Here is a 22990-nt window from a genome sequence, read left to right as displayed (position 1 = left end):
ACACAAAACTGTATTTGTCAACTTTAACCAAAATGGCATTCTACCTGGCACGACCGAATTAGAAATTAACAATAATTGTACTATAGTATCCAGCTCTTCCGCCCGATTTCTCGGAGTCATTTTCGACTACAGACTCAATTTCTGCGAACAAATTGATAACATTCGATGGAGATGTCATCGAGCTCTTAATATTTTGAAATTTCTACAAGGCACTTGGTGGGGTGCCCATCCCAACATTCTAATCATATTTTATAAAAGCTATGTTCGATCCATCCTCGAATACAGCTGCTTCGCTTATTTTCCTGTACGAAAGGACTACATCAACAAACTAGAAAAAATTCAATACAGCGCTATTCGTGCAGCTTTTGGTTATCGAATCACAACTCCACTGAATGTTATCCTAGCAGAATCCAAACTACCTTCCATCAAAGAAAGAACACGTTTTCTTTGCTATTCCTACCTATTAAAAATTCTCAGTAATGAAAACCTTCTAGTCCATAAAGCTATCAAAGCCTACTATAATAAAGTATTAAAAAAATCAACTGTCAAGCGCAATCGATTATTTGAAGGGTGCATTAAAGATCTCTTTAATTCCCCTATCCCTATTATTAAGTCTACAAACTACCAAATATTTAACTACGATTACTCTGTCTTGACCAGTACCATTCCCATCAATACCACAGTTGGAAAATCCCTTAAAGCATCTCCTTCTCCAAACCTATTGCTACAGGGGCTTTTGAAAGATCATTCATACCTGGAAATCTACACTGACGGTAGCAAAGACAAAAATTTGAACACTGCTGGATCGGCCTGCATTTCCACTAATAACAATGACACGATTGTCAGGAATCTCCATAGCACAACCTCTATTTTTACTGCTGAGTCTCTTGCCATAAATGATGCTATGGATATTGCTCTCAAAAACACCGACAAGAACATCATTATTTTTTCTGACTCATTAAGCGTTGTGCAGGCACTCAAAAACCGTAAACTAGATATAAGAACCAACCCTTACTTATTTTCTATTAGAGAAAAATATCAAAAATTTACACAAATAATGTCAAACGGCGCTTCGATTCTTCTATGTTGGATTCCATCTCATTGCGGTATTGAAGGCAATGATTTAGCCGACTCCCTAGCTAAGAACGCAGCAACGTTTCCTGGGATCAGAGGAAGGCCTCTCGTACCTTTCACTGATATGAAAGCCAGCTACAGAGAGGCCATGATCAAAAACTCCAAAATCCATTTCCTGGAAATGAGCCCAGATAAAGGCATTTACTACTTTCAAAATTACTAGATGCTTGTCGCCCATGGTTTCAAAATAAAAACCTAACCAGAAATCTCATAGTCACCATTAACCGTTGCCGTGCTGACCATTATAATCTTGCTGCCTCCTTAGCCAGGGTTAATATAATCTCGGACAGTTCTTGCACTTGTAAATCCAGCATTCAAGATCTGGACCATATCATCTGGCAGTGCCCACTGTATGACAACCAAAGAACAAAGCTAATTGTAAGCCTAGAAAAAGCTGGATTCCCACTTCCTATGAAAACTTCGATCATACTTCACGAACCCCATGTACCAGGCTGTAAATCTATTGTAGCGTTCCTCGAAGAATGTAATATTAAATTGTAACCTATTATGTATATTTTCTTTCTTTCTTTGTATATATCTATATCTTTTTTTTTTACAGCGAATAAGTCTTGTAAAAAAGATTTGAAGCTTAAATAAATAAAAAAAAAAAAAAAAAATCTATTTTCGCCACGTGTATTGGCTATCGATTAGAGCAATATTTACAATATATAGCTACGTAAATAACGACGAAAAGGATGTATCTCATCGCCAACACAAAGACTTACTCTTGGATAAATTATGAACCAGAGTCTAGGGCTAACGACGACATTTGGTTATGCGGAGCTACTTAATTGGCTGTCGCGATGAGCATAAATTCCGCGGCTTCTCTTCTCTCAGCGAGATATGGAGACTTTTTGTCATTTCTGCGATACTCTGCGCTTTGCCCTTTTTTCGTCTTAGTCTTATTCGTAATCGTCCCCGTTACAATTTTATTCAACTTTAAGTAAATAATATACAAAATTTTGATAGTCTTTTTTTTAATTTTAATGTCATAACTACAATCGTTACAAGTTACTTACATTTAATACACAATCTTTACAATTAATCGAAACCTCGTTTCTTACTCTTGATTTTCGAGCGAAGCGAAGGCATGTGTTCATCATCAGTGACTTTACGGGCCTTGTTCCTGTTCCTCCTTCGTTTTCGAAATTCCTCTTGTACATTTTTAATGGATTTCCTTTTGCGACTTGGAACTTTGTAGAAACTTCGTCTGCTGTTTTCAATACTGGGAGTTCTCTCATCTAGTAAGGCAGAAGAAACTTCTGTTTGTTCCGGTGGTAGAACGTCCTGATGATCTTTATCAGAAGATTCTATATTTTGAGTCAATTCTTTAGAGGGTTCCATATTTTGATCAGAAGTTTGAGTTGATTCATTATTGATTGACCTTGCACCCTCGCGGACTTGCTATATAGTTAAAGCAAATATATCAATGGCAAATTATAAAATATATGCGGTCGGCTTTCAAACTTGAGCTATAATACAAGAATTTAAAAAATGATACCCCAAGTTCCTTTAGTGAAGAATCTTCTACGCGTTTCAAGAAAGTTTGAAGAATTTCATCGATATTCTTTAATGAGTTTGCAATCGTTTGCACAATCTCAGTCAATTCAACAGCGTTCGTACTGTTGCAAGTCAACAGTACAGTGAGCAGCTGTAAATATAAAATACATTAATAAAATCAATAATACAACGAACACTTTAAAAAAAATAAAATTTCAAGGAATTGATGATATGAAAACTCACCGCAGCTAAGAGTTTTATCGATGAACCCATCATGAATCATCAAGCACCTATTTCCATAAGAGTAAAGCATCTACTATGTTTATCCGCTTGATATATAAGCCAATGCTTTACGGTCGGACGTTAAAGTTCGATAAAAAAATTAATTGCTCGTATTTAATTAGCATTTATACTCGTCGCATTATTATCGGTTCATTGCTATTTTGACAATAAAAAATTTTATGCTTTTAATATCTCGAATGGAGCCAGTAGTAGAGTATATAGAGTATAGTTTTTGACATATCCGGACATTTTATCTCGATCCATGTAAATTCATGACATTGATTAGAATCCTTACTGTTGTGTTCAAACAAAGAATTTCACTCTTTATTAGTTGCCGCATAGCATTGCCACTTAAATTAGATTGATCGATGCATAATAATAAAAAAAAATCAAAAGTAAAATGCTAGTATTACATTGTCGTTATTTGAGAATGACTGATATCGTGCATGTTAGAGATAATAAATGCTGTAAAATTTTGTTATTGAACTTCGCGTGATTTGTATAAACTATATGATCAGAAGATCAAGAGTAAATTTTGCAACTAGCATGTAAAAATGGGCTTTTTCAAACAAGGATGGTTATTAAACAAGAGAACTTTAAATGCGCCCGGACACAAAAATTAAGCATCTACTAAATATAGAAAAATCTATTTATCCCTTGTTGTACAGCGTATTTTCTATGAAGAGTGCGTTAAAGGTCCTTTTTTGTTTACAAAGTGAAATGAGAATAAGAGTGTGCTGCGAGGTTGCATAATTCATGTACAGTTTATAAAGGCCTAATTTTTAAATTCATCTTAGTTAAGACGGTACTACCCGCGGGTGAGCAGAGGGTGAAGTTCAAGTATGGTCACTGGATGGCTACTTGTAACCCACCAGCGATACAGCGGATACAGCGGCGTGAATAGTTCAAATGAGCGAGCGAGCAGCACCATGTAAGCTCCTGCTATTGATCGAATCTATACTGGAGGAATCTACAACGAGCATCGTGCTCTTGTCCACCAGTATAATTTTAATGGATTTATTATCGTAATTTTCGTTTTGAAGCGAGAGCTGTCTTTTAATTTTCTATTATATATTTAGCTTTGAATAAAAGTAAATTCGGGATTGAGTACTGTGTCACTTGAAGGATTTCATAACGTATAAATAAAAAAAACTAATTCTTGATATTTTATGTATTGATATTTCAAATTATGATTCCATCATCTTTTGAATCAGACTTTTCTTCGAAACTTTCATCAGAGCTATCATCCGAACTCTCCTCTGAACTGTCCTCAGCGCTGGAATCTGAACTGCCCGTGGAGGTCTTATCAGGAATTTGCTGCCGAAGTTTTTGTAATATTCTCTCTCTTTCTTCAGTTAGCCTACGCTTCTCTTCTCAGTAGTGTTTTTGATAATTTGACACCGCGAATAAGCGCCACAAGCAGTAGTTTTTAGGTACACGAAATATATCAAATGAAGATCTTGACAACTGAAAAACTGGGGACTAAACTAATGAACACCTGGTGTGTCATTCTTTGACGTCCGCGCTCAGCTTGTTCGTATCAACACCGAGATGTGCTCGTTAAGGTATGCTTATAGGTATGAAAAATTTTTCATGTTCATCTTCTTTGTTTACGTAAAAATGTTTGTGAAAATAAGATTGTAATGTACTTGATTGCTTACTAAATTTATATCGCTGGTTTTATATAAAAAATGCTGACATTTTATCTTATTATAATTTATAATTTATAAGTTATGTTCAGACAATTGATGATATCTGTGAACGTCAAAGTGGAACATAATAACAATCACGTACAAAGAGCCAGCTATTGCAAAAAATATTAAATCTTTATGTTTTCCTTATACTACAAAAAGAAAACCGCTGCCAATTCTTTGGCACGGAGCTTCCTCCAACTAAATTCGTAGTTCCAATAAATAAAATATTGGTTGAATATACAGTATGTTAATGCTTTTAATATTGTTTTCAAATAAATAATCCGCTGAAATCTAAGTCGAGACGCACAATAGCTATAGATGTAGTAGCCGATGTTAAATTCGTCGTTGATTCTTGTTATATCTCTGAATCCTTCGTTTGTGTTACATACATGTAGCTCTTTATTCCCAACTCGCCGAGAAAATAAAAAATAACTGTTTTTCCTGAATTCAGAATCCAAAAATAGATATAAATGTCAAATTTTATTGATATTGATGGAGTAGTTCCAGAAATATTACAGTATGCATATACACACATCCACACACACACACATACACACGCGCACGCACCACATCCATACTGACATTTTCTAAAAACACTTGATTTGAACTTCTAACACACCAAAAAGTATTTTCTACAAGTTTTGACGAAACACAAAATTTTACCATTAATTACAAAGCTTCCTTTAGGAGGAAGCAAAATTAGTTTAGGCGGTAAAGCATAATAGTTTTTGCAGCAAAAAGTACAATATTCTAGTTGTTCAGTGTAAATTCTAAAATGAGCTACTCTTCAATATAAAATCAGCAACATACATTTAGCAAGCAGTCGAGTATATTACAATCTTATTTTCACAAAAGTTTTCACGTAAACAAAAAACATGAACATGCAAGAATTTTGCATACCTATGAGCATACCTTACCGAGCACATCTTAATGTTTATACGAACGAGCCGAGCGCGGACGTCAGAGAGAGACTCATCTATAGTAGAAGAGAGGGGGGAGGGAGGGGTCAGTATTCGTCGGTGCAGTAGACCCATGGTCTATATAAAGTGCACCAGACCAGGTGTTCATTCATTTAATCTCGAGTGTCTCAGTTGTCAAGATCTTCATTCGATATGTTTCCAGTACCTAAGACCTACTACTTATGGCGCTTAGTCGTAGTATCCAACCACCAGAAACGCTACTGGGAAGAGAAGCGTAGGCTGGCTGAAAACCGAGAGAGAATATTAGAAGAATTTCGGGAGTAATTTCCTGATAAGATCTCCACGGGCAGTTCAGATTCCAGCGCTGAGGACAGTTCAGAGGAGAGTTCAGATGATACTTCTAATGAAAGTTTCGAAGAAAAGTCTGATTCAAAAGATGATTGAATCATAACTTGAAATATCAATACATAAAATATCAAGATCAGCCCTTTTTAGTTTAGAACTATTCGAGAAATTTTCATGTATTAGTTTTTTTTTTTATTTATAGGTTACGTGAACACCTGCAAGTGACACAGTACTTAAAAGTGCTCCACACCTCAAGTGACCCGCCACCTGTCGGAGAAAACGTTTTTTGTTTATTATAATTAATTGACTAAATTTAGCACCGTAAATTGAGTTTCAGCACTTGCAATAAGTATTAAGCAATGTTTGAAAAAAAAATTAAGCAATTAAAATTAAATTTGTCTGACGCAATATAATGTTAATTTAAATTTTTATCTAAGAAAATTAATTTTGTAATATTTCTTGATACGTACGGCACGTGCCGAAACTCACTAATACTAACTTTTTGACTGTTAAGCTTGTTTAAATCATTAATAATTATTGAAGTGTAACGTGAGGGCGCTGCTAAAAATTCAATCATCCATCATAAAGGTTGACCACTTTTAGTTCCTAATTTATTTTCATTCAAAGTTAAAAGACATATTTACTTCCTGCCTTTAGAGTGGATTGGAAATAGTACATTATGTAACAAGGGACAAAAGTAGAAGAAAATAGTACATTATGACAAGGCTAGAAAGTTGGAGTTTCACGCATGCCAAGGGCATCCAATATTCTAGCTGCGTGTCGTATACTATTTTTCTTTATCCCTGGCCGAAAATACTCTCAATAATTAATAGAATAGCATTGTCGACAGATAGCTCGCGCGCAGCCATGTTCTTTTTCTTGACCTGTGACAGCGCGCTCTTACGGTCACTTCGGATAACGCGGCATAGATGTTTTAATATAGGATAAAGTAGATGTTAGTTTTATTTTTGTTTTATAAGTGTAATTTTAAACGTTTTGATGTGTGCAGAGTCAGCAAAGTCTCTTTGAGTGAAAATGATATTAACACTATCATACCACCAGCATGCGAGTGGAGAAATAAATTTATTGTTTTGTACACAGAGCGACAGCCACGCCGCCGCCCGGCGCAGGCAGCGTCTTTTGCCGCGTAAATCACACCGACTCCACCAGTGACGCGCAGCACCACTGTTATTCCACTCCCGCGTGAATGTGCGAAGGCACAAGGAAAATCAAGTTACAGAATGAATATGCGTTTGAGTTAGTTTTTTATTCTAGTATATTTCGAACATAGACTATTTTCGAGTTGGCACACTCTTTGAGAGAGATTTTTAAGTTCTTTCTTCCTTGACGGTCCTGTCGAATCTGCCGTCTCCCTCGTCGCCTCGACAGCACGAAGAGTTCACAAGGACCCGTGACAGAGAGAGCGGTGTAGGCGAGGCCTCCGAATTTGTAACGGAGCTTCGTATTGGGAAATCGAGCTTATAGGTGGGACTGGAAAGGGAGTAGGAAGGGCTTGGAGGTGGCAGGTATTCTCAGGAACCGAGCGGCCAGGTATAGCGCCATAAAGGTATTAGCGTAATGCTCGGGCCGGTCGGGGGTGTAGTTGCTGCGTCACTACGCCGGGCCTGCTTTGGAAAAACCCAAGGGCCGGTGTCTGCTCTACAGATGGACTGTTTTATGGCCGGGTCGGGAAACGTGCCTGTGCCAGGCATGAAGGGAATTAAAAGATTAGTACGGCTTTTTCGGCTATGATGATGCCATTCATGGCAATCTTTCTACTCGAGCCGCACTTTCTACGCAGGTAAAATTACATCAATCAAGCATTTGCTCCAATTACAATAATTGAACTTATAACTACGCGGCGCGACACGTCGTCAACTTCGCAATTTGGCGCGGACTTAAAATAACACACGGCCTGTCCAGTACCGCGAAGGGCCTGCTCTCTTCAGAGGCGACCACACTCCGAGCCAGCCCGCTCCGAGGCGATCAGGTCACGAAGCAAGATTCATCTTGCTTCTCCCTGGGCCTCACCTTTTACCAGTCCGCTCGACTGAGCGTGAGGAAAAGTCGACCGCGAAAAAATTCTCTAAATCGCCGCGTCGTAGCCATACGTAGCAGCTTTTGATAGGTGCTACGCTGGAGCGTCTGACTATCAGAGCTCGCGGCCGTGGACAAGTCTCCGTGTGTGTCGGTAACAACTACCATCGCTGAAGACTTTTTTGCGTGTATGCAGCAAGCCATGAAAATCTCGTAAGGTTATGGGGTATGATAAACAACACATAAATTCGGTATATTATGTTGCGAGGCCAGAATAAGTTTAATATGCATAACCTATGTAATACATTAATGCATACATATAGTACTACAATTTTTCAACATTTAATAAAAGTAGTCATAGCTACTTGTACACAGGACCGGTGATAAACAACAAACTAGCTTATAATTATTTATTATTTATTTATTATTTATTTATTCAAATCCAGAGTTACAAACATTTGCATCCGATACAGAGTTGATATTATTCACACAATAACACACTATAACGCCGCAAATCCTGTAGAGGAAAACAGTATTTCCTGTTCGCAGGTCCGGATAACAGAGATAACGAGAATACATATAAATACTGGTTTGTTATTGCTTTACAGCAATAACCTCCAGTCATACTACATACAGTCCAGCCTCCATTCATACGTAGGAATAGCATAAATCCTTGTCGGACTTCCTGACGCAGATCATACCATCCTTTTCATTCACACTTAACCTAGGTTGGGTTACAGGAGTTCCTGGACTCTATTCGCCCCAACTCTGATAACAGTATATAATATTAGTATTTACATAAAAAATTAACAATGACATATAATCAATTTAACAGTTGTATATAAAAAAATAAGTTATTAGTTGGTATTTTCTAAAGTGCTCGTAAATGATTCTATATTTTTTTCTTTTAAACCAGTAATGCTACGACGACATTAAATATCACATTAAATAAGATTATATTGCACAATTCTAAGATTCTATATTTTTGTGTTATGATTTGATGTTGTTTAACGGTAAAAACATTTGAAGATTAAAATTTCTACTTTGTATCATGGCACTTTTCACAGCTTTCACAATTTCACCAGTTCCGAACTAACATTTGTCTTGCTGTCATAAATCTGTCCGTTGTTGCATTTTTTTCTCTTATGTATGACAGTTTCTCTGTAGAGGTGAGCCTAGCCGGGCATGTAAGTCCGACAGCACAGGTAACTCTATTGTGTGGAAACATTTCTTTGTGCTGATTAGATGAGTTACATTTACAGTCTGACGTAAAAACAATATCATCTATGATTACTATGTCTTTGTACGGTGATTGTAATTTAAGTGAGGACACTGAGTTCTTAAAAAGCTGTTTTCCTCGTATTCCTCTATCAAAATAGAAAAAAGCTTTGGTGAATCCTAGATAGTTGATATCGCCATACGTCATTCTGAGACTGGCTGATTCTGTGATTTTTAGGCCAGGTGCGGCCGTCGCTTCTCTACTCCTTGCTTTGTTGCTATTTTCTTCAGCCATTTCATGTATCATAGAGAAGACCGTTTCTATTGGTTTGTATTTTTCAGTGTTTACGTTTTTGTTATCACCCCATTCATTTGCAGTTACTTTTACGAAATTAATGAATTTTATATTTGCTTTATTTTTTGTAGTTTTGACCATGCAGGTATTTATTTTTTCATTCGTTATGTTGTCTAAACTATCTGTAATATTCTGATATGTTAAAATCATTTTTTATAGTTGTAGTTGGAGATGCGTCGATGTTTACGTATTTTGTGAGAGTTACATTTGCCCTTAGCGCAAATGTAAGTTCTAATATCTAAGTAAACAGAATTTATTTCAGTTTTTTGTCTATTACTTTTCATATCATTTCTGCGCTGCATTAAATCCTGTATTAATGAAGGTATTACTCTCTGTTGCTCACCATGCTCCTGATTGGACATCTCTAAGAACCATGATTTAAGTTGCTTGCAGTCAATTGTAGTGGGAGTACTTATCTCACTCATTATTTCTCAACCAATCTTGTATTTTCTTGATGTTTGATTTTTTCCGTAAATCTATGATTTTGAGATTATTTGGTAGATTATTGTAGATGTTGATAGCTTTAATGTAGCTGGTTTTTGTACTAATAGTTTTAGCATACTTCGGTAGGATTATTAGCTTTTTCCTTGTTATGCTTGATGATTTTGTATACTGATCTTTGAGGCTATTTTAGTGGTACTGTAGGGTTTCGTAGGCGAATAATTGTTGAAGGTTAAGTGGGTTAACACTTTGAAAGGTATTTTTGTTTATAATTCTTATGATTCTTTTTTGGACCGCTTGTAACAGTTGTAGGTTATTTTGATACGCACCACCCCACGCAACTATTCCATAGTTAATCAGGCTATGAAAGAATGCGTAGTAAATTATTCTTAGAGTAGTTGTGTCCATGAATTTGGAGATTTTACTGAAGATAAAAACAAGGTATCTTGTCTTGTTTATAAGGTATTCAATATGTTTATCCCATCTCATGTTCGTGTCAAAAATTAAGCCTAGGTATTTCGTTTCTTCTACTCTCTTTATTATTTCATTATTAATTTTAAATTCAATTTTTTTCGGCACACTAACGCAGTAATTTTCAAAAGTCATGTATACTGTTTTTTGAACATTGAGTGTCAATTTATTTAGCCTGAGCCATGTAGATATATCGTCGAGATGTTCATTTTTACTTCGACCTCGGACCAAGTTTTCCCAGTAGTTATTACTGCAGTGTCATCTGCATAAGAAATTATGGAGTTTTCTGGCATATGTATTAGCGAGTCATTTACGTAAAGTATAAATAGCAAAGGGCCAAGTATCGTACCTTGGGGGACGCCGGTATTTACATTTTCGAATTCGCTTGTATGCGAACCTATTCTTACTTTTTGCTTCCTATTGTTTAGGTAAATTGTAATAAGTTGGTGCCCCTTGCCTCTTATACCATATGCATAAAGCTTGTCTAGAAGTATTATATGATTAACAGTGTCAAATGCCTTTGCTAGATCTAGAAATGTAATAGCTATCGGTGTACTTTGATCCAGGTTTTCATATATTATTTTTGAGATCGTGTTTAATGCATCCTTGGTTCCAATGTTTTTTCTAAATCCATATTGATTTTTACTTAATATTTTACTTTGACATATAAATTCTATTATTCTATTATGTATAATTTTTTCGAAGATTTTAGCAATGTTTGATATTAGTGATATAGGCCTATAGTTTCCCATTTCGTTTTTTTGCCCAGCTTTGTATATTGGTATCACTTCAGCTGCCTTCAATATATCAGGCCAGATTGCCATTTCGATACATTGATTGATTACGTGGGCAAGGGGATCTGCAATAATAGTAGCTATAGTTTTCAGTGCCTTTGCACTTATTTTATCAATACCACCTTTTTTAAGTTTCATGTAGTCTATTATTTTTATAACTTTAATTTCGCTGGTTGGCTTGATGTAGATTGTTTTTGGATTGCTTTTAGGTAATTCTAGTTTTTTATTTCTTGGTGTAGTTATTTTATTACTCAATGTTTCTCCAAGTTTGCAGTAAAATTGGTTCATATTGTTTCAATTTCGTTCTTGTCGGTTATTGTAGTATTGTTTTCAGTTTTTAGTTGTCTGATAGTAGTATCTGTTTTATTTTTATTTTTGCTTATCTTGCTATTAATGCAGGTCCAGAGTTTTCTGGGATCATCCCTATTTTTCTCAATTGTTTTTTTTTTCATGTTCGATTTTCGCTTCTTTAATAACTTTATTTAGAGTTTTAACGAAATGTTTATAGTTTGCTTTTAGTTCTTCATTATTCGGATTTTGTTTGAGTTTGTTGTAAAGTATTTCTTTTGTATTACAGGAATTTAGAATCGCTTTTGTTATCCGGACTTTCCTGGGGGTTTGTTTGGATTTCCGCAGATTTGGTTTTTTATATTTCGAACTCTCCACGCAATATTGGATTTCTTTTATCATTTCGTTTATATTCTCATTTGGATCATTTGTATTCTTAAATTTTGAGCAATTTATTTGCCTAGCAGTGTTATATAGTTTTTTATAGTTGTAATAGTATATATCTCCTTCTGACTCTTTTTTATTCTGTTTTAATACTCCATTTTTTAATTCTAGGAAAAGTGGGCAGTGATCGGTAATGGGCGTCATGAGAGTTAGTGATTTTGTACGTAGAAAATCAGTTTTGACAAAGATATTATCAATGCAAGTTCCTTCATTTGTAGTTATGTTTGTAGGTCTGGTGGTGTTAGTAAAACCTAGGAGGAAACCTTTTTCCTGAAGGTTGTTTATGAATTCCATGCTTACATGATTATAGTCTTGAATATTTATGTTAAAATCACCAATTATAATATGGTTTTTTGCTTTTTTTTATGTTCTAGATAAGTTTTTGGGTTCTGATTAAATTCTATGCTACTCAGTCCGTGTGATCTATATAAGGATGAGATCTCAAGTAGTTTATTATTATTTAGAGGGATATTAGTGTTTAATATTTTAAGCTTACCTATAGCTATCATTTCGTTAGTATGTTTAACATTTTTATTTACATAGACCACAACACCATCATTTTTGTTGATGTCTCCGTGATTATAATAAAGTTCGTAATCTTTTATTCTATAATACTGATAGTGTGTTAGTTTCAATACCTCTGTACATACAATAACGTAAGGTTTTATTTTTAGACTTTTAAGTAACGTAAGATTTGTAATTTATCGAAATTGGCATTTAGGCTTCTAATGTTTAAATACAAAATTAGATCATTACTACTAGTCCTTTCCTTATTGAAAGACTCAATATCCATATATGTTCGCTCTTGTTCATTTAGGCTATTTTGTATTTCGTCGATTAGATTTATTTGTGCTTCCATTATTCAACTGATGAATTTGCTGTGTTCTTTGGAATAATATGCTGACTGTTGTTTTCTTGCTGCGTATCAAAACGTAGATTTCCCTCTTTTTTTCCTGCCGTTATCGATCTGTGGTATAGTAGTTTGTTTGTTTGTAGATTGTTTATTTTTTTACGTGCGCTTGTTTCGTCCCACGTCGGTAATACAGGTGCGATCGGGTAATCAATAGAGTTGATATATTTTTTGATCTTCTTTTTAAGAATTGTACACTTTATTCTATCTGTTGGCAAATGATTCGTTGGTAGACTTGTTTTGTATGTGGCGTTGTTAAATATACAGTTCACACACTCAATTCTGTCATTCTTACAGACACTTACGTTGTGGTTATCCGAGCACTTTATACATGCTGATTTGTTCCTACACTTTGATGCACTATGTCCGTATCTTCCACAGTTGTAGCAAGGGGTAATGTTAATAAGATCGTAGGCTTTACAGTACTGATGACCTACAAAAACTTTATTATTGTTTTCACGTATGTGCTTGTAGATTTCTGGTGGGAGTTCCATTAGAACTGTGCAGGTTTTGGTCCTTTTATTGGTGTACATGTGCAGTACCTTACTTTTGTTGTTATAATTTTTGAAATTACGAGTGTCATTTTCCATATCCTGTTCATCCGTATTTGTAGTATTGTCTATTCCAATAATTTTCATTTTTGGATTACCTTGTTGTTCTACTTTAATTTCACATTTTTTTAATTTACTTGAGCTGATTTCTATTTCACTTTGGTTCTTCTTGCGTATAAACTTAGTTTGCGCATTCTTTTCTGTAACCAGACACTTCGTGAGTAGCTCCATTGTGTTCGTCTGTTCCGGGTCATTGGCCTTAACCATTATACTTGGGACACGTTTCGGTTTTGGCTTTATCTCTCTCATAGCATCAGCATATGATTTTAAATTTGTCTGCGGCTCTGTATTTTTCTGTTTTTGTAATTCAATCATTTCTTTCTGAAGCTGATTTTTATATTGAAATTCGGCAACTAGTTGTTTTAATAAGGTATTTTCAGCAACAAGATTTTCCATTTCATTCTCCTCGCCTAGTATTGTTGAATTATGTTTTTCTACTGTTTTGTTATGAATTTCTTGTAGCAGTTGTTCTCTGATTTCTTCAGATTTCTTCATTTTCATGAGTGCAATGGTTTTTCTTGCCACGTCACTTAGCATATGCTTTTCAGAGTTCGATGTTATGTCTCCCAGGACATGCTCTGGTCAGATAACCAGGTGTTCACCAACAAAAACAGGATTTTTTATCTTCTCATAGTCACTTTTATGATAAACATTTTCGCATATTATGCAAATCACTGTAATCACTAGCTTTTTTGGATGGCACTTGTAAAAGCTGTGGTCCGGCTTATCCGGAAGTGTTTTCACGTTCGATGCCATATTGGCAAGATAATGTGTAACTATTTAAACAAGTAACATGTTTAAATTTTAAGTCACTAACTAATCGTATACAAAGTTTTATATACTGCTCCGAGCTGACGACACGCGCGCGAAACGCGACCGATCGCTCCGAGCGCAGATGATCAATGATTAATTGTTTCTTTTTTTCTCTGCTGTTTCGGTGGCATATTTGTACGAAAATGAGCTAGTAAAAGCTCCATGAAAATAGATAAAAAAATTGTGTAAAAGGTTATAAAAACGGTATAGCAAATAGAAAACATATACGAGCGAACGCATAGCACACTGTGCACGCACAACAAAAGCGGCAGCGCGCGCGAACGAATGCAACAGATGGGAGTGACTGAATAATTAAAATTAACTTAAATCTAAGATTATCATTTTGGATGATCCATCAAGAGATCCAAACGTAGAGGAAGCCCACGCCAAAGTATATTTATTATTTAGTTAAAAGTATACTTACGTATAGATTTAATCCCCGAGAATATTGTTACACTTTGTTCAATATGGTACTTTTACAATGCAAAAGATGCGTCTTCCTTTATACATATACTAACCCTCAACACAAAGGTACAACGCAGAACAGTTTCCTTCTTGCGATATTGACCCATTTCGCAGATCGGTCCATAATCTAGGCCCCGACTATTCATCACCGACGAGGCTTTGCCTACTAATCGGGCCATTCATTAAACGGCATCGCATTCTCTGTCTCGCTCACGAGCTGACTTATAACGGCAATATTCTTCCGGATTGCGTTACGTGTATATGATGTATACAGAGCTGAGGAGGAAATTGAAAGTATCGGGGGGTCGAAGATTTATATTTGAATCTTCAGAGGATCAATCGTGAGAACTTGGTATATTATACTGAGAGTATAAAATACGATTGACAAAAGTTTAGGGTTTCTTTGCGATACGTAGCTTTAGGGTATAAATATACGTTTAGTAGAGAGTTGAAGAAAGTTCCGCTTTAAGTTCGAAAAGTTGAGTGATGCTTGCCTAAAATTCATAGAAATGATAATACTCGAGGGAAAAGTTACTTTCCCCGAATACTTTTCAATACGTGCGATAAGTATACACGTGCGCGGTGTGAAGTGTATTATATTTACATGAACTTTTTTAGAATTCGTTTCCAACAGTTTTATACATTTGCGACAGTTATGCGGATTCATTTCTAAGAAATTTAGGATGACTCAATAATTCTAATTAAGTAAGAAACGAAGGGGCCATGAAAGTAATTTGTGCAGATCGTACTTGCAGGTAATGCGGACGGGATCAAAAAGAATTAAAACCAAGAAAGTATACATTGCATAAGTACGAGAAATCGAGAATAAGCAGAGCGAGACGCAGACTGGAGCACGCGATATAAGGAAGATATATCGATGAGGGCGAGGCGCGAGTTAGCAAAGCGGAAAGAAGAAGAGAAGACGACGCGACGAATAAAGAAGAAGGGCAAAGTGGAGCTGGCGGAGAAAGAGAAAAAGAGCCGTTACTGCTGAAATAAAAGCAGTAAAGCAAGATTGAAATGAAGAAATCTCTGTGTTTAGATGAAAACGCCAGACAAACAGGAAGCGAGAGCCAACGAAGACTCTCCGCTCTCTTATCAATTTTTTTTTTACTTTTGCCTTGGGTCTGACGGATGACTGACGCAATCTACTTTAGCTGCTGTTTCGCAGCGACATTTGCGGATTCAGATCTTAGGATAGTTATTTTTTTTTGTTCTGCATCGAGATTTGATGAAAGGGCGATGTAACTTTTTTTTTAGAATAAAGATTGTTTATGGAAATTTACACAAATATTATTTTTTTAATTCTATAAAGTGACAATTTCAACGAACAAGCCATTGCGAAAACTTTTCAGTGCTTCTGACAGTAACGAGGAAATTCTTGGTATAACAAAAGCCTTGATTTTGTTCTCGGCGAAAGCCACTAATTCCAGCACTTACAGCCGCGCCTTTGATCGTTTTGTTAAAGCACACAGCGGGTCGTGTGAATTTGAAAGCTTCCGGAGACGTGCAATCAACTGGAAATATCGATTCTGAGAAACCGAAGGTTATTGAAGTTGTAAAAGGCTGTGTTTAATAAATGAGTTATAAAGGTCGTTCTTTCAATAATGGCATAAAATCATATAATCTTAAATATTAGATTGCAACCATCAAAAAACTCTCGAAATTATTCCAGCAGTTCAAATCAATGTTAGAAATATTTAGTCCCTTTTCTCTCTCAATTCCTCGTCAAGATCCACCGAAAATCTCCTTTTCGAACAACACAACCCTTCGAAATCAAGCAAACTTTCAAAGCTCAATTATCAGAAAACTCGCTCCTCGACATTCGCATGAATTTGTTTTCCGGTTTCCTGGCCCCCATAGATACCCACATCGGCGCGCATGATATGTAAATGCGCGAAATTGAATTCCGAATTAAACGCTTCGAGGTCATTAAGTGTTACTGCAAAGGAGCACCCACGCGGTGATTAAAAACCGACGCTGCTATGACTTTTTGATCCGACGGGGGATCTTGGCTCATCCGCGTGTTTCTAGGCAGCGGCGCATTTGTATTTCAGATGAGGTCGCGCCTTTTTCAGAAGCGGGATTCGTGATGTGACGTACGTTTGTATATAATGAAAATTTAAAACAGCTAGATATTTAAAAGGGAGTGAGATTATTATTTTTCTCAGGTGCTGAAAAATCGATAAAAGATATCTTTTCAACATTTAAATGAGCTTTCACCATTACTTTAGTTTTCTTGTGATTCAAATAAGAGCATAAACTTGGTTTCTCTTATAAATGGGGTGAAAAGTATTTTATGAGGTATTCTCGAATAAAAATAATTAGATTGTCAATTTTTTATGTAAGACAACGTGATTTACAGAAATAGCATTAAATTATACAAATTTATTACGTGCCATTATCCTTTTTTTTTCTTCAAAAATTAATGTCCGTACGAAACTATCCTTTCTCGAGCATGAGATTGAACGCATTTGAAAATCCATCAGCCCTTTTCACGGTTTACATTTTTAAATATTACCGCTCTAAAAGTAAAAACACTATGTGCGGTGAAACTTAATCAAATTAAAGAATAAAATATCATTTTTAGATTTAAATATCGCTGCGATCTCGCCCAGAAAATAAAAATCTGGGAAAAATGATAAAAATGTATTATGATTGAATAATTTTCTAATAAGAGTTTAAGCCGTCGATTCCAAAACGAAATTCAAACACCCACACATTATCAATTATAATCTCCCAACTCCATTATCACGATTTAAAACAATCCCCTAATAAAAAAAAGACTAGCGCTTCGATTCGATCCACATCCAGCCCTTATTAACCCCTCCATCTAGCTTATTCCGCGCAAACGGGAGCGCGATAACGCGAGATCGAGAGAAACCCACACTCTTTCTCCCACATAGTACACATTTATAACTCAAGGATCAGTGATTAGACCAAACGGCGGAAAAAGTCTCGCGAAGGGTGTCACTGAATATATGCGTGGGGGAATACGAGGCAAAAATGCCGCAATGTCTGCCCTCTCCCCTCTCTCCAGCAGCCACTGCGCCCCTATCAGACTCGCGCTCTTATTTTCCACGCTACGTTAGTCTTGTCTGCTGTTGCTGCTGTTTCTGGTCCATATCGATTTATACATGCTGCTACTGCTGCTGCTCCCTCGCGACTGTGTTCTATATGTCTTCTTTTTTCGTCCTGTTCTGCTGCAGCGTCTTCTGTCTTGCGCTCATTGTTGAAGATATGCGTTTGTATATTATGCATACGAAGGAGAGGTTCTTTTTTAATCTTTACTTTTAGTAAAGATTTCGTATAATTAATTCTGAGGATTATTATTCTTTTGTGCAAGAAGCTGCGGAGAGTATAACGTTAGAGGCTTCTCTGTTGTGTGATCGCTGGGGTTGGTCTTTGTTGTGGAGTCGGTGAAGGTCTTGACGGAGTTGGGTTTGCTTTGAGTTAAATAACATTTCGAAGTGATGATAAGTATGTGGGTATACTACTGTACTGCAATCATAGTGGGATTATTTATCTTTTGTACATACATGAACTATTTTGCACAGTGTTAATTTACAGAAATTAAACGTATCGCGTTTAAACTTACCGGCGCTGTGAGTGAGATAAATTAGGTATCTGAGGCGGAAATTGAAACTTACCTGTAACAACAAGAAATGAGATAATAGATTGCATAAGCCTGGCGCAAGAAAATTAATTTAATTTCTTTAATTCTTTGTGATTTTATTGAACATAAAATGAAAGATTATGAAACGTATGACAGTTATTTTTTATATAATCTAAATTTAAAAATACAATCCTTCGCATTATTCAGCATTAGAAGTGTAAGAAAGCAGGGCACTACCCCGTGCTAAAATTTACGTCGCAGAGTACATTATGCCTGGGGTCAAGAAAGAAGAGAATACTTTAATTTTTAATCTGTACAGTGTACTTTACCTCTTAAGTGCGCACTTACTTCGTGGAGACTTTAAAAGAGCATTCGTCTGAGAGAAAAAAAGCCCGACGGGAAGACACGAACTGATGTACATTGTATTGCCTCTAAAGTTTCTCGAAGCGCTGACCGAAAGCAAGGACAAATAGAACATTAGCGCTGCAAAGTAAGAGAAAAACTGCAAACAGCCTCGCAGTGAATCTTTGAAAAGCTCTCTTTGTGACAAAAGAGCTTTATTCTCAAAAATTTGTATAAAATAATTTTTCCTAAACAATAACACTCGAACGTTTTCAAGCAATAATCCCTTCCATAAAGACTTTCAAAAAAGCTCATTAAAGCTCGTATCTTATTCTTTCACCATTGTGCTAATCACTAATCTCCCTTCGATCTTAATTCATCCGCGTATCGCTGATCCCGACGTTCTCCCTTTTTCCTTCTCTCTTTCTCTCTCTCACCTCACTGACTATATTTCTTTGTCTCCCAGTCGTCCCTCACTATACATATACATGCAGCAGCCGAGCTTTCAACGGCAGCCGCTTTGTCTGCGCCGTTCTCTCGAGTGTACACTCGATGTCCGAAGCGCGCGTATATACCTATAGAGCATAGTGGGGTGGAAGGGAGAATGGAGTTTCGGGACTGCTGTGTAATTAATTCACGCGGAAAGTTAAATTTGAAGTGCGCTGCGCTCGGGAATCAAAAGTCGCGGACGCGTTGATGTGCTTTTTGTGATGGACTATGGCGATTTTCAATAGTTTTGTTGAAACTTGTTATTTCTAAAATTATGGAGTTGGAGAGTATAGCAAAATGTTACATTTAAAAGAAGACTGACCATTTATTGCACAAAATTCATTCATTGCATTAACAATAATCCATCTGCTTTATGGAACCTATTCTTATATTCCACATACGTAAGTGACCTGTTCCTGAAAAAGATGCACTGCACAGCTTTTCAGCTTCTTTCAGTGTCGGGAGCCTTCTTCGAGACGCCAGAAAGCATCAGGAGCCTTCTTCGAGACGCCAGAAAGCGTCAGGAGCGATAGCTGAATTTAGGAAATAAAAATGCCAAGCTCGTCTTCCGCGTGCTCACGCCTCGCATAAAGATAAATGTAAAATTCATACTTTTCGCGAGGCTCTGTATAAAGCATCCTCTGTCGCTGCGATGTATGACCTGCCGACTCTCTTTGTATACGTGAAATTCCGCTTGACATGTGTACGGAATGTTTTTGGCGTAGCTTTTATAAATAAAAACATGTCACTTTTAAATGGGTCATCATGGTACATTTTATACACTGTGAAACACTCTCGAGAGATGTCAGGCGCGGTTACGCCGTTCCTCTTCGCGTAAAAGCTCTACTTGCAAGCTTCTTTGCTGATATTACCAAAGTTTGTCGGTAAAATTTGCTCCATTCAAGTTAAAAATTTCTCTCTCAAGTATTAAAAATACATGACTTCTCGTACTTTCGTCTCGCAACTTTAAAAATTCAATCGTTCTTATTTATTTCATCTTTCTCGGCGAAAAGCTTGATTCATTCATCCACGATGCAGAACTCTCCTTTATCAGGAAAAAAAATCACACCACCTCTCTTTTTCAGTCCGCCGACACCAGACGAGTCTACATCGCGCGCAATGTGTACACGCCAGACGGAAAGGAATCCGCGCCATTCATCGCCGCGTTCTTATCAAAATAATCTGCAGCTCTACGTCGGCAACGTACACAATGCGGGGGAAAATATCCCTTTCGTGCAGGAGGAAATTTTTCCGCGTAACAATGGAGGCGTCGAGTAGCGTAGGTACACAGAGGCAGCGGAGGGAAAATGGGAAACAGGGAGTAGATGAAGAAATGAAATAATGAGGAAATGGATGGATAAGTTTGTTTACCCGGCGGACGTTTTATGAGGCTGCGCAAGAGGATTTACGGAGTATTGAAAGAATTCCTGCGAACCGGAAACTAGGAGGAAGACAGCGAGAATTTCAGCTCCCGTAACGGAATTGAAAAGTGTTTTTTTTTATTTTTTGATATCAGAGAAGCGATTTTTGAAACTGTGTAACCCTTACTTTGTAATAGCTTTCCGACAAAAGTCTTACTCTTCCTGTAATAATCAAGATTCTTTCGGAACCATTACCCTCTCGCAATATCTACTTACTCAACGATTTTTGCAACTTTACCAGAGGACTCAAATAATTCAAGTCCAAAGTCTAGACACGGAATTTCGCGGTTAAAAAAGCTGCGAGGCTAGACAGAAGACGCTAAGAAAGTGGGCATATGGCAAACAGAGCGTCTGGACGGATTTCGGAAGTGACTACCGATATATAACTTCGCGGCCGAAGCGGGCGGCGTTGTAGCGAAGAGACGGACTTTCAAAGAAGAGGGTAAGCTGGAAATGAAGAGTCGAGTGTACGATGGGAGAAAACGAGGAAAGCGCGTGAGTACAGAAGAAAGAGAGCCATTGTGCAGGTGCATACGTGAGAGGAAATTCTCCCCAAGATTAGAAGTTTTGAGAGTTATTAGTGCATCGCGTGTGTATGGGGGGAGCCGATGTATAGATGAGAGGCCGATCGTATTTCTCTTCGATCGCATGAAAGGAAGAGATGAAGTTATTGTTTAGTCTGAACTAATGGCGAAAGTCTCATTAAATGCATCCCAGATTTAAAAAAGAGGAATCGTTGCAACGTTTTTATCACGCGCTTGTTTAGCGAGCTCAGCGAAGCCAACAACGATCCACGGTAAAACGCATTCCTCTCGGAAAACTTTTAAAGCTCCATCGTAATGAAGCAACATTCGTAGCCTCGATCTTCCACATAATAAAAGCGCAAGGAAAAGCTCGCGCCTCAGCGTGTTTTTACAGCCATCGAGGACCGGTCATAACCGCGAGCTTTTTCTCTACGTCCAGGCAAATGGACCGCGCAATGAAACCAGACGCTGTGAAACTGCATGCGCAGGAGGAGGAGGGTAAAAAGGAGTGTGGGCAAGAACTGGGTCACACGGCTTGGCTGTACCGCGGCAGGCTTCTTCGGTTTTGCAAATGCGCGAAAGAATTCCACGGTTCCGTATCGATTTGTGCAGGAGGGTGAAAAATTATGCTCGTCGCAGAGAGGATGATGGAATCATATTTACGAGACTTTGTTGAGGCTTGGAGCCACTTTGACAATCGAAGTTTGCCGAGTAAGCCGATTAGAGTATATCAAATGCAGCTTGAATACCGATCGTCTACGTCCACCGACATTTCGCGGAAATTGATGCTCTCAGGAGTTCGGGTATAATAAGAGATAATAGGATATCGGGGGAGATTTTGAGGAGAAATACCTTTGAAAATTTCAACGCGAGAAGCTTTTTCATAAAAATTTGGCGATTCGTACAGAGGTTTCATATTAGCTAATATAGAAAGAAAAACGAAGAGTTCAACTTCGTGCTCGCCGGAAAGTTGGCATCCATAAAAGAGTCCACATATCTTCGGCCCAATCTTCGCCAAACTAGAGCAAGTTTTGACTGCCATTCTCGAAGATCTATGCGCGACTCGGTCAAATCGGCTATTTTAAACTCGAGATCTACCGCCTGCCGCGATAAATCAGCCGATTGCTAATTTTGCGAGTATAAGAGTGAATGAACGAACGAGTTCTTGGCGGTGTATCTCAAAACAACAACTGCATCTGCATAAATCCCTTAACGCAGTTTCGAATGAAAACACGCGAACAGCCATTAAAACCTCTTTTTACTCCAGCATTTCCTCGACATCCTTTTACTCCCTGTAAGCAGTCATTCCGAGACAATACGAGCATACGTTTTTACTGCCACATTTACAGCTTCGGCATTCCATCTCTCAAGAATTCACTCGAGATATCCATCCTAAAACAAGGCCGTACGTGCACACACCCAGTAAATCTCTCCGGCTTTTATATTACCAAACAAGGCAGCGCAACCAACTCATCACAGTCCCCGAATTTTCGTTGGCGCGCAAAAGCGCGATAAATTGTGCGTCAACCCTCTCGCGGAAATTCTGCAATAAAGCATCCTAATACGCCGGCCGTAAAATAAAGGCGATTGCGCGTCCTCCCGTTGCGTTACACTGAAAATTTAACCGGATTCACGCATCGATTCGACGAGTAAAAAAGGAATATTCTCTCGCGTTTTCTGAACAATTTTTTTTTAGATGCATGTATTCGCGGCTGCGAAGCTGAGAATAATTCCTGAGATGCGTCCAGCCTTTGATACGCGAGAGCTGCATCTAGTGCTTCGCACGAGGCTCTTCTCGCGTCCTTAAATTTTTTCCCTTTTTGTTCTCGGCGAATGGAAAGTGGGTGAACGAGCTGCTAGACACTCTCGACGGATT

General features: G+C 37.4%; 2 protein-coding genes across 12 annotated transcripts in view; both read right to left on the bottom strand.

Moving 5' to 3' along the window:
* The window catches only part of LOC100116185 (sn1-specific diacylglycerol lipase alpha), a 106503-nt gene that overhangs the window by 45348 nt on the left and 38165 nt on the right, over positions 1-22990 (bottom strand). The gene's annotated exons all lie outside the window — the stretch shown is intronic.
* Positions 2095-4238, bottom strand: LOC100679020. The gene is made up of 3 exons (XM_003427854.4): positions 2878-4238; positions 2636-2785; positions 2095-2538 (listed from the first exon to the last, which is right to left on the bottom strand). The coding sequence occupies exons 1-3, from the start codon at positions 2908-2910 to the stop codon at positions 2176-2178; spliced, it is 546 nt and encodes a 181-aa protein (XP_003427902.2). The 5' UTR covers positions 2911-4238; the 3' UTR covers positions 2095-2175.

Source organism: Nasonia vitripennis, chromosome 1 (assembly GCF_009193385.2).
Source record: "Nasonia vitripennis strain AsymCx chromosome 1, Nvit_psr_1.1, whole genome shotgun sequence".
Taxonomy (NCBI): Eukaryota; Metazoa; Arthropoda; class Insecta; order Hymenoptera; family Pteromalidae; genus Nasonia; species Nasonia vitripennis.
The sequence above is the reverse complement of the archived record's forward strand: the minus strand, read 5'-3'. Positions and strand labels throughout refer to the sequence as shown.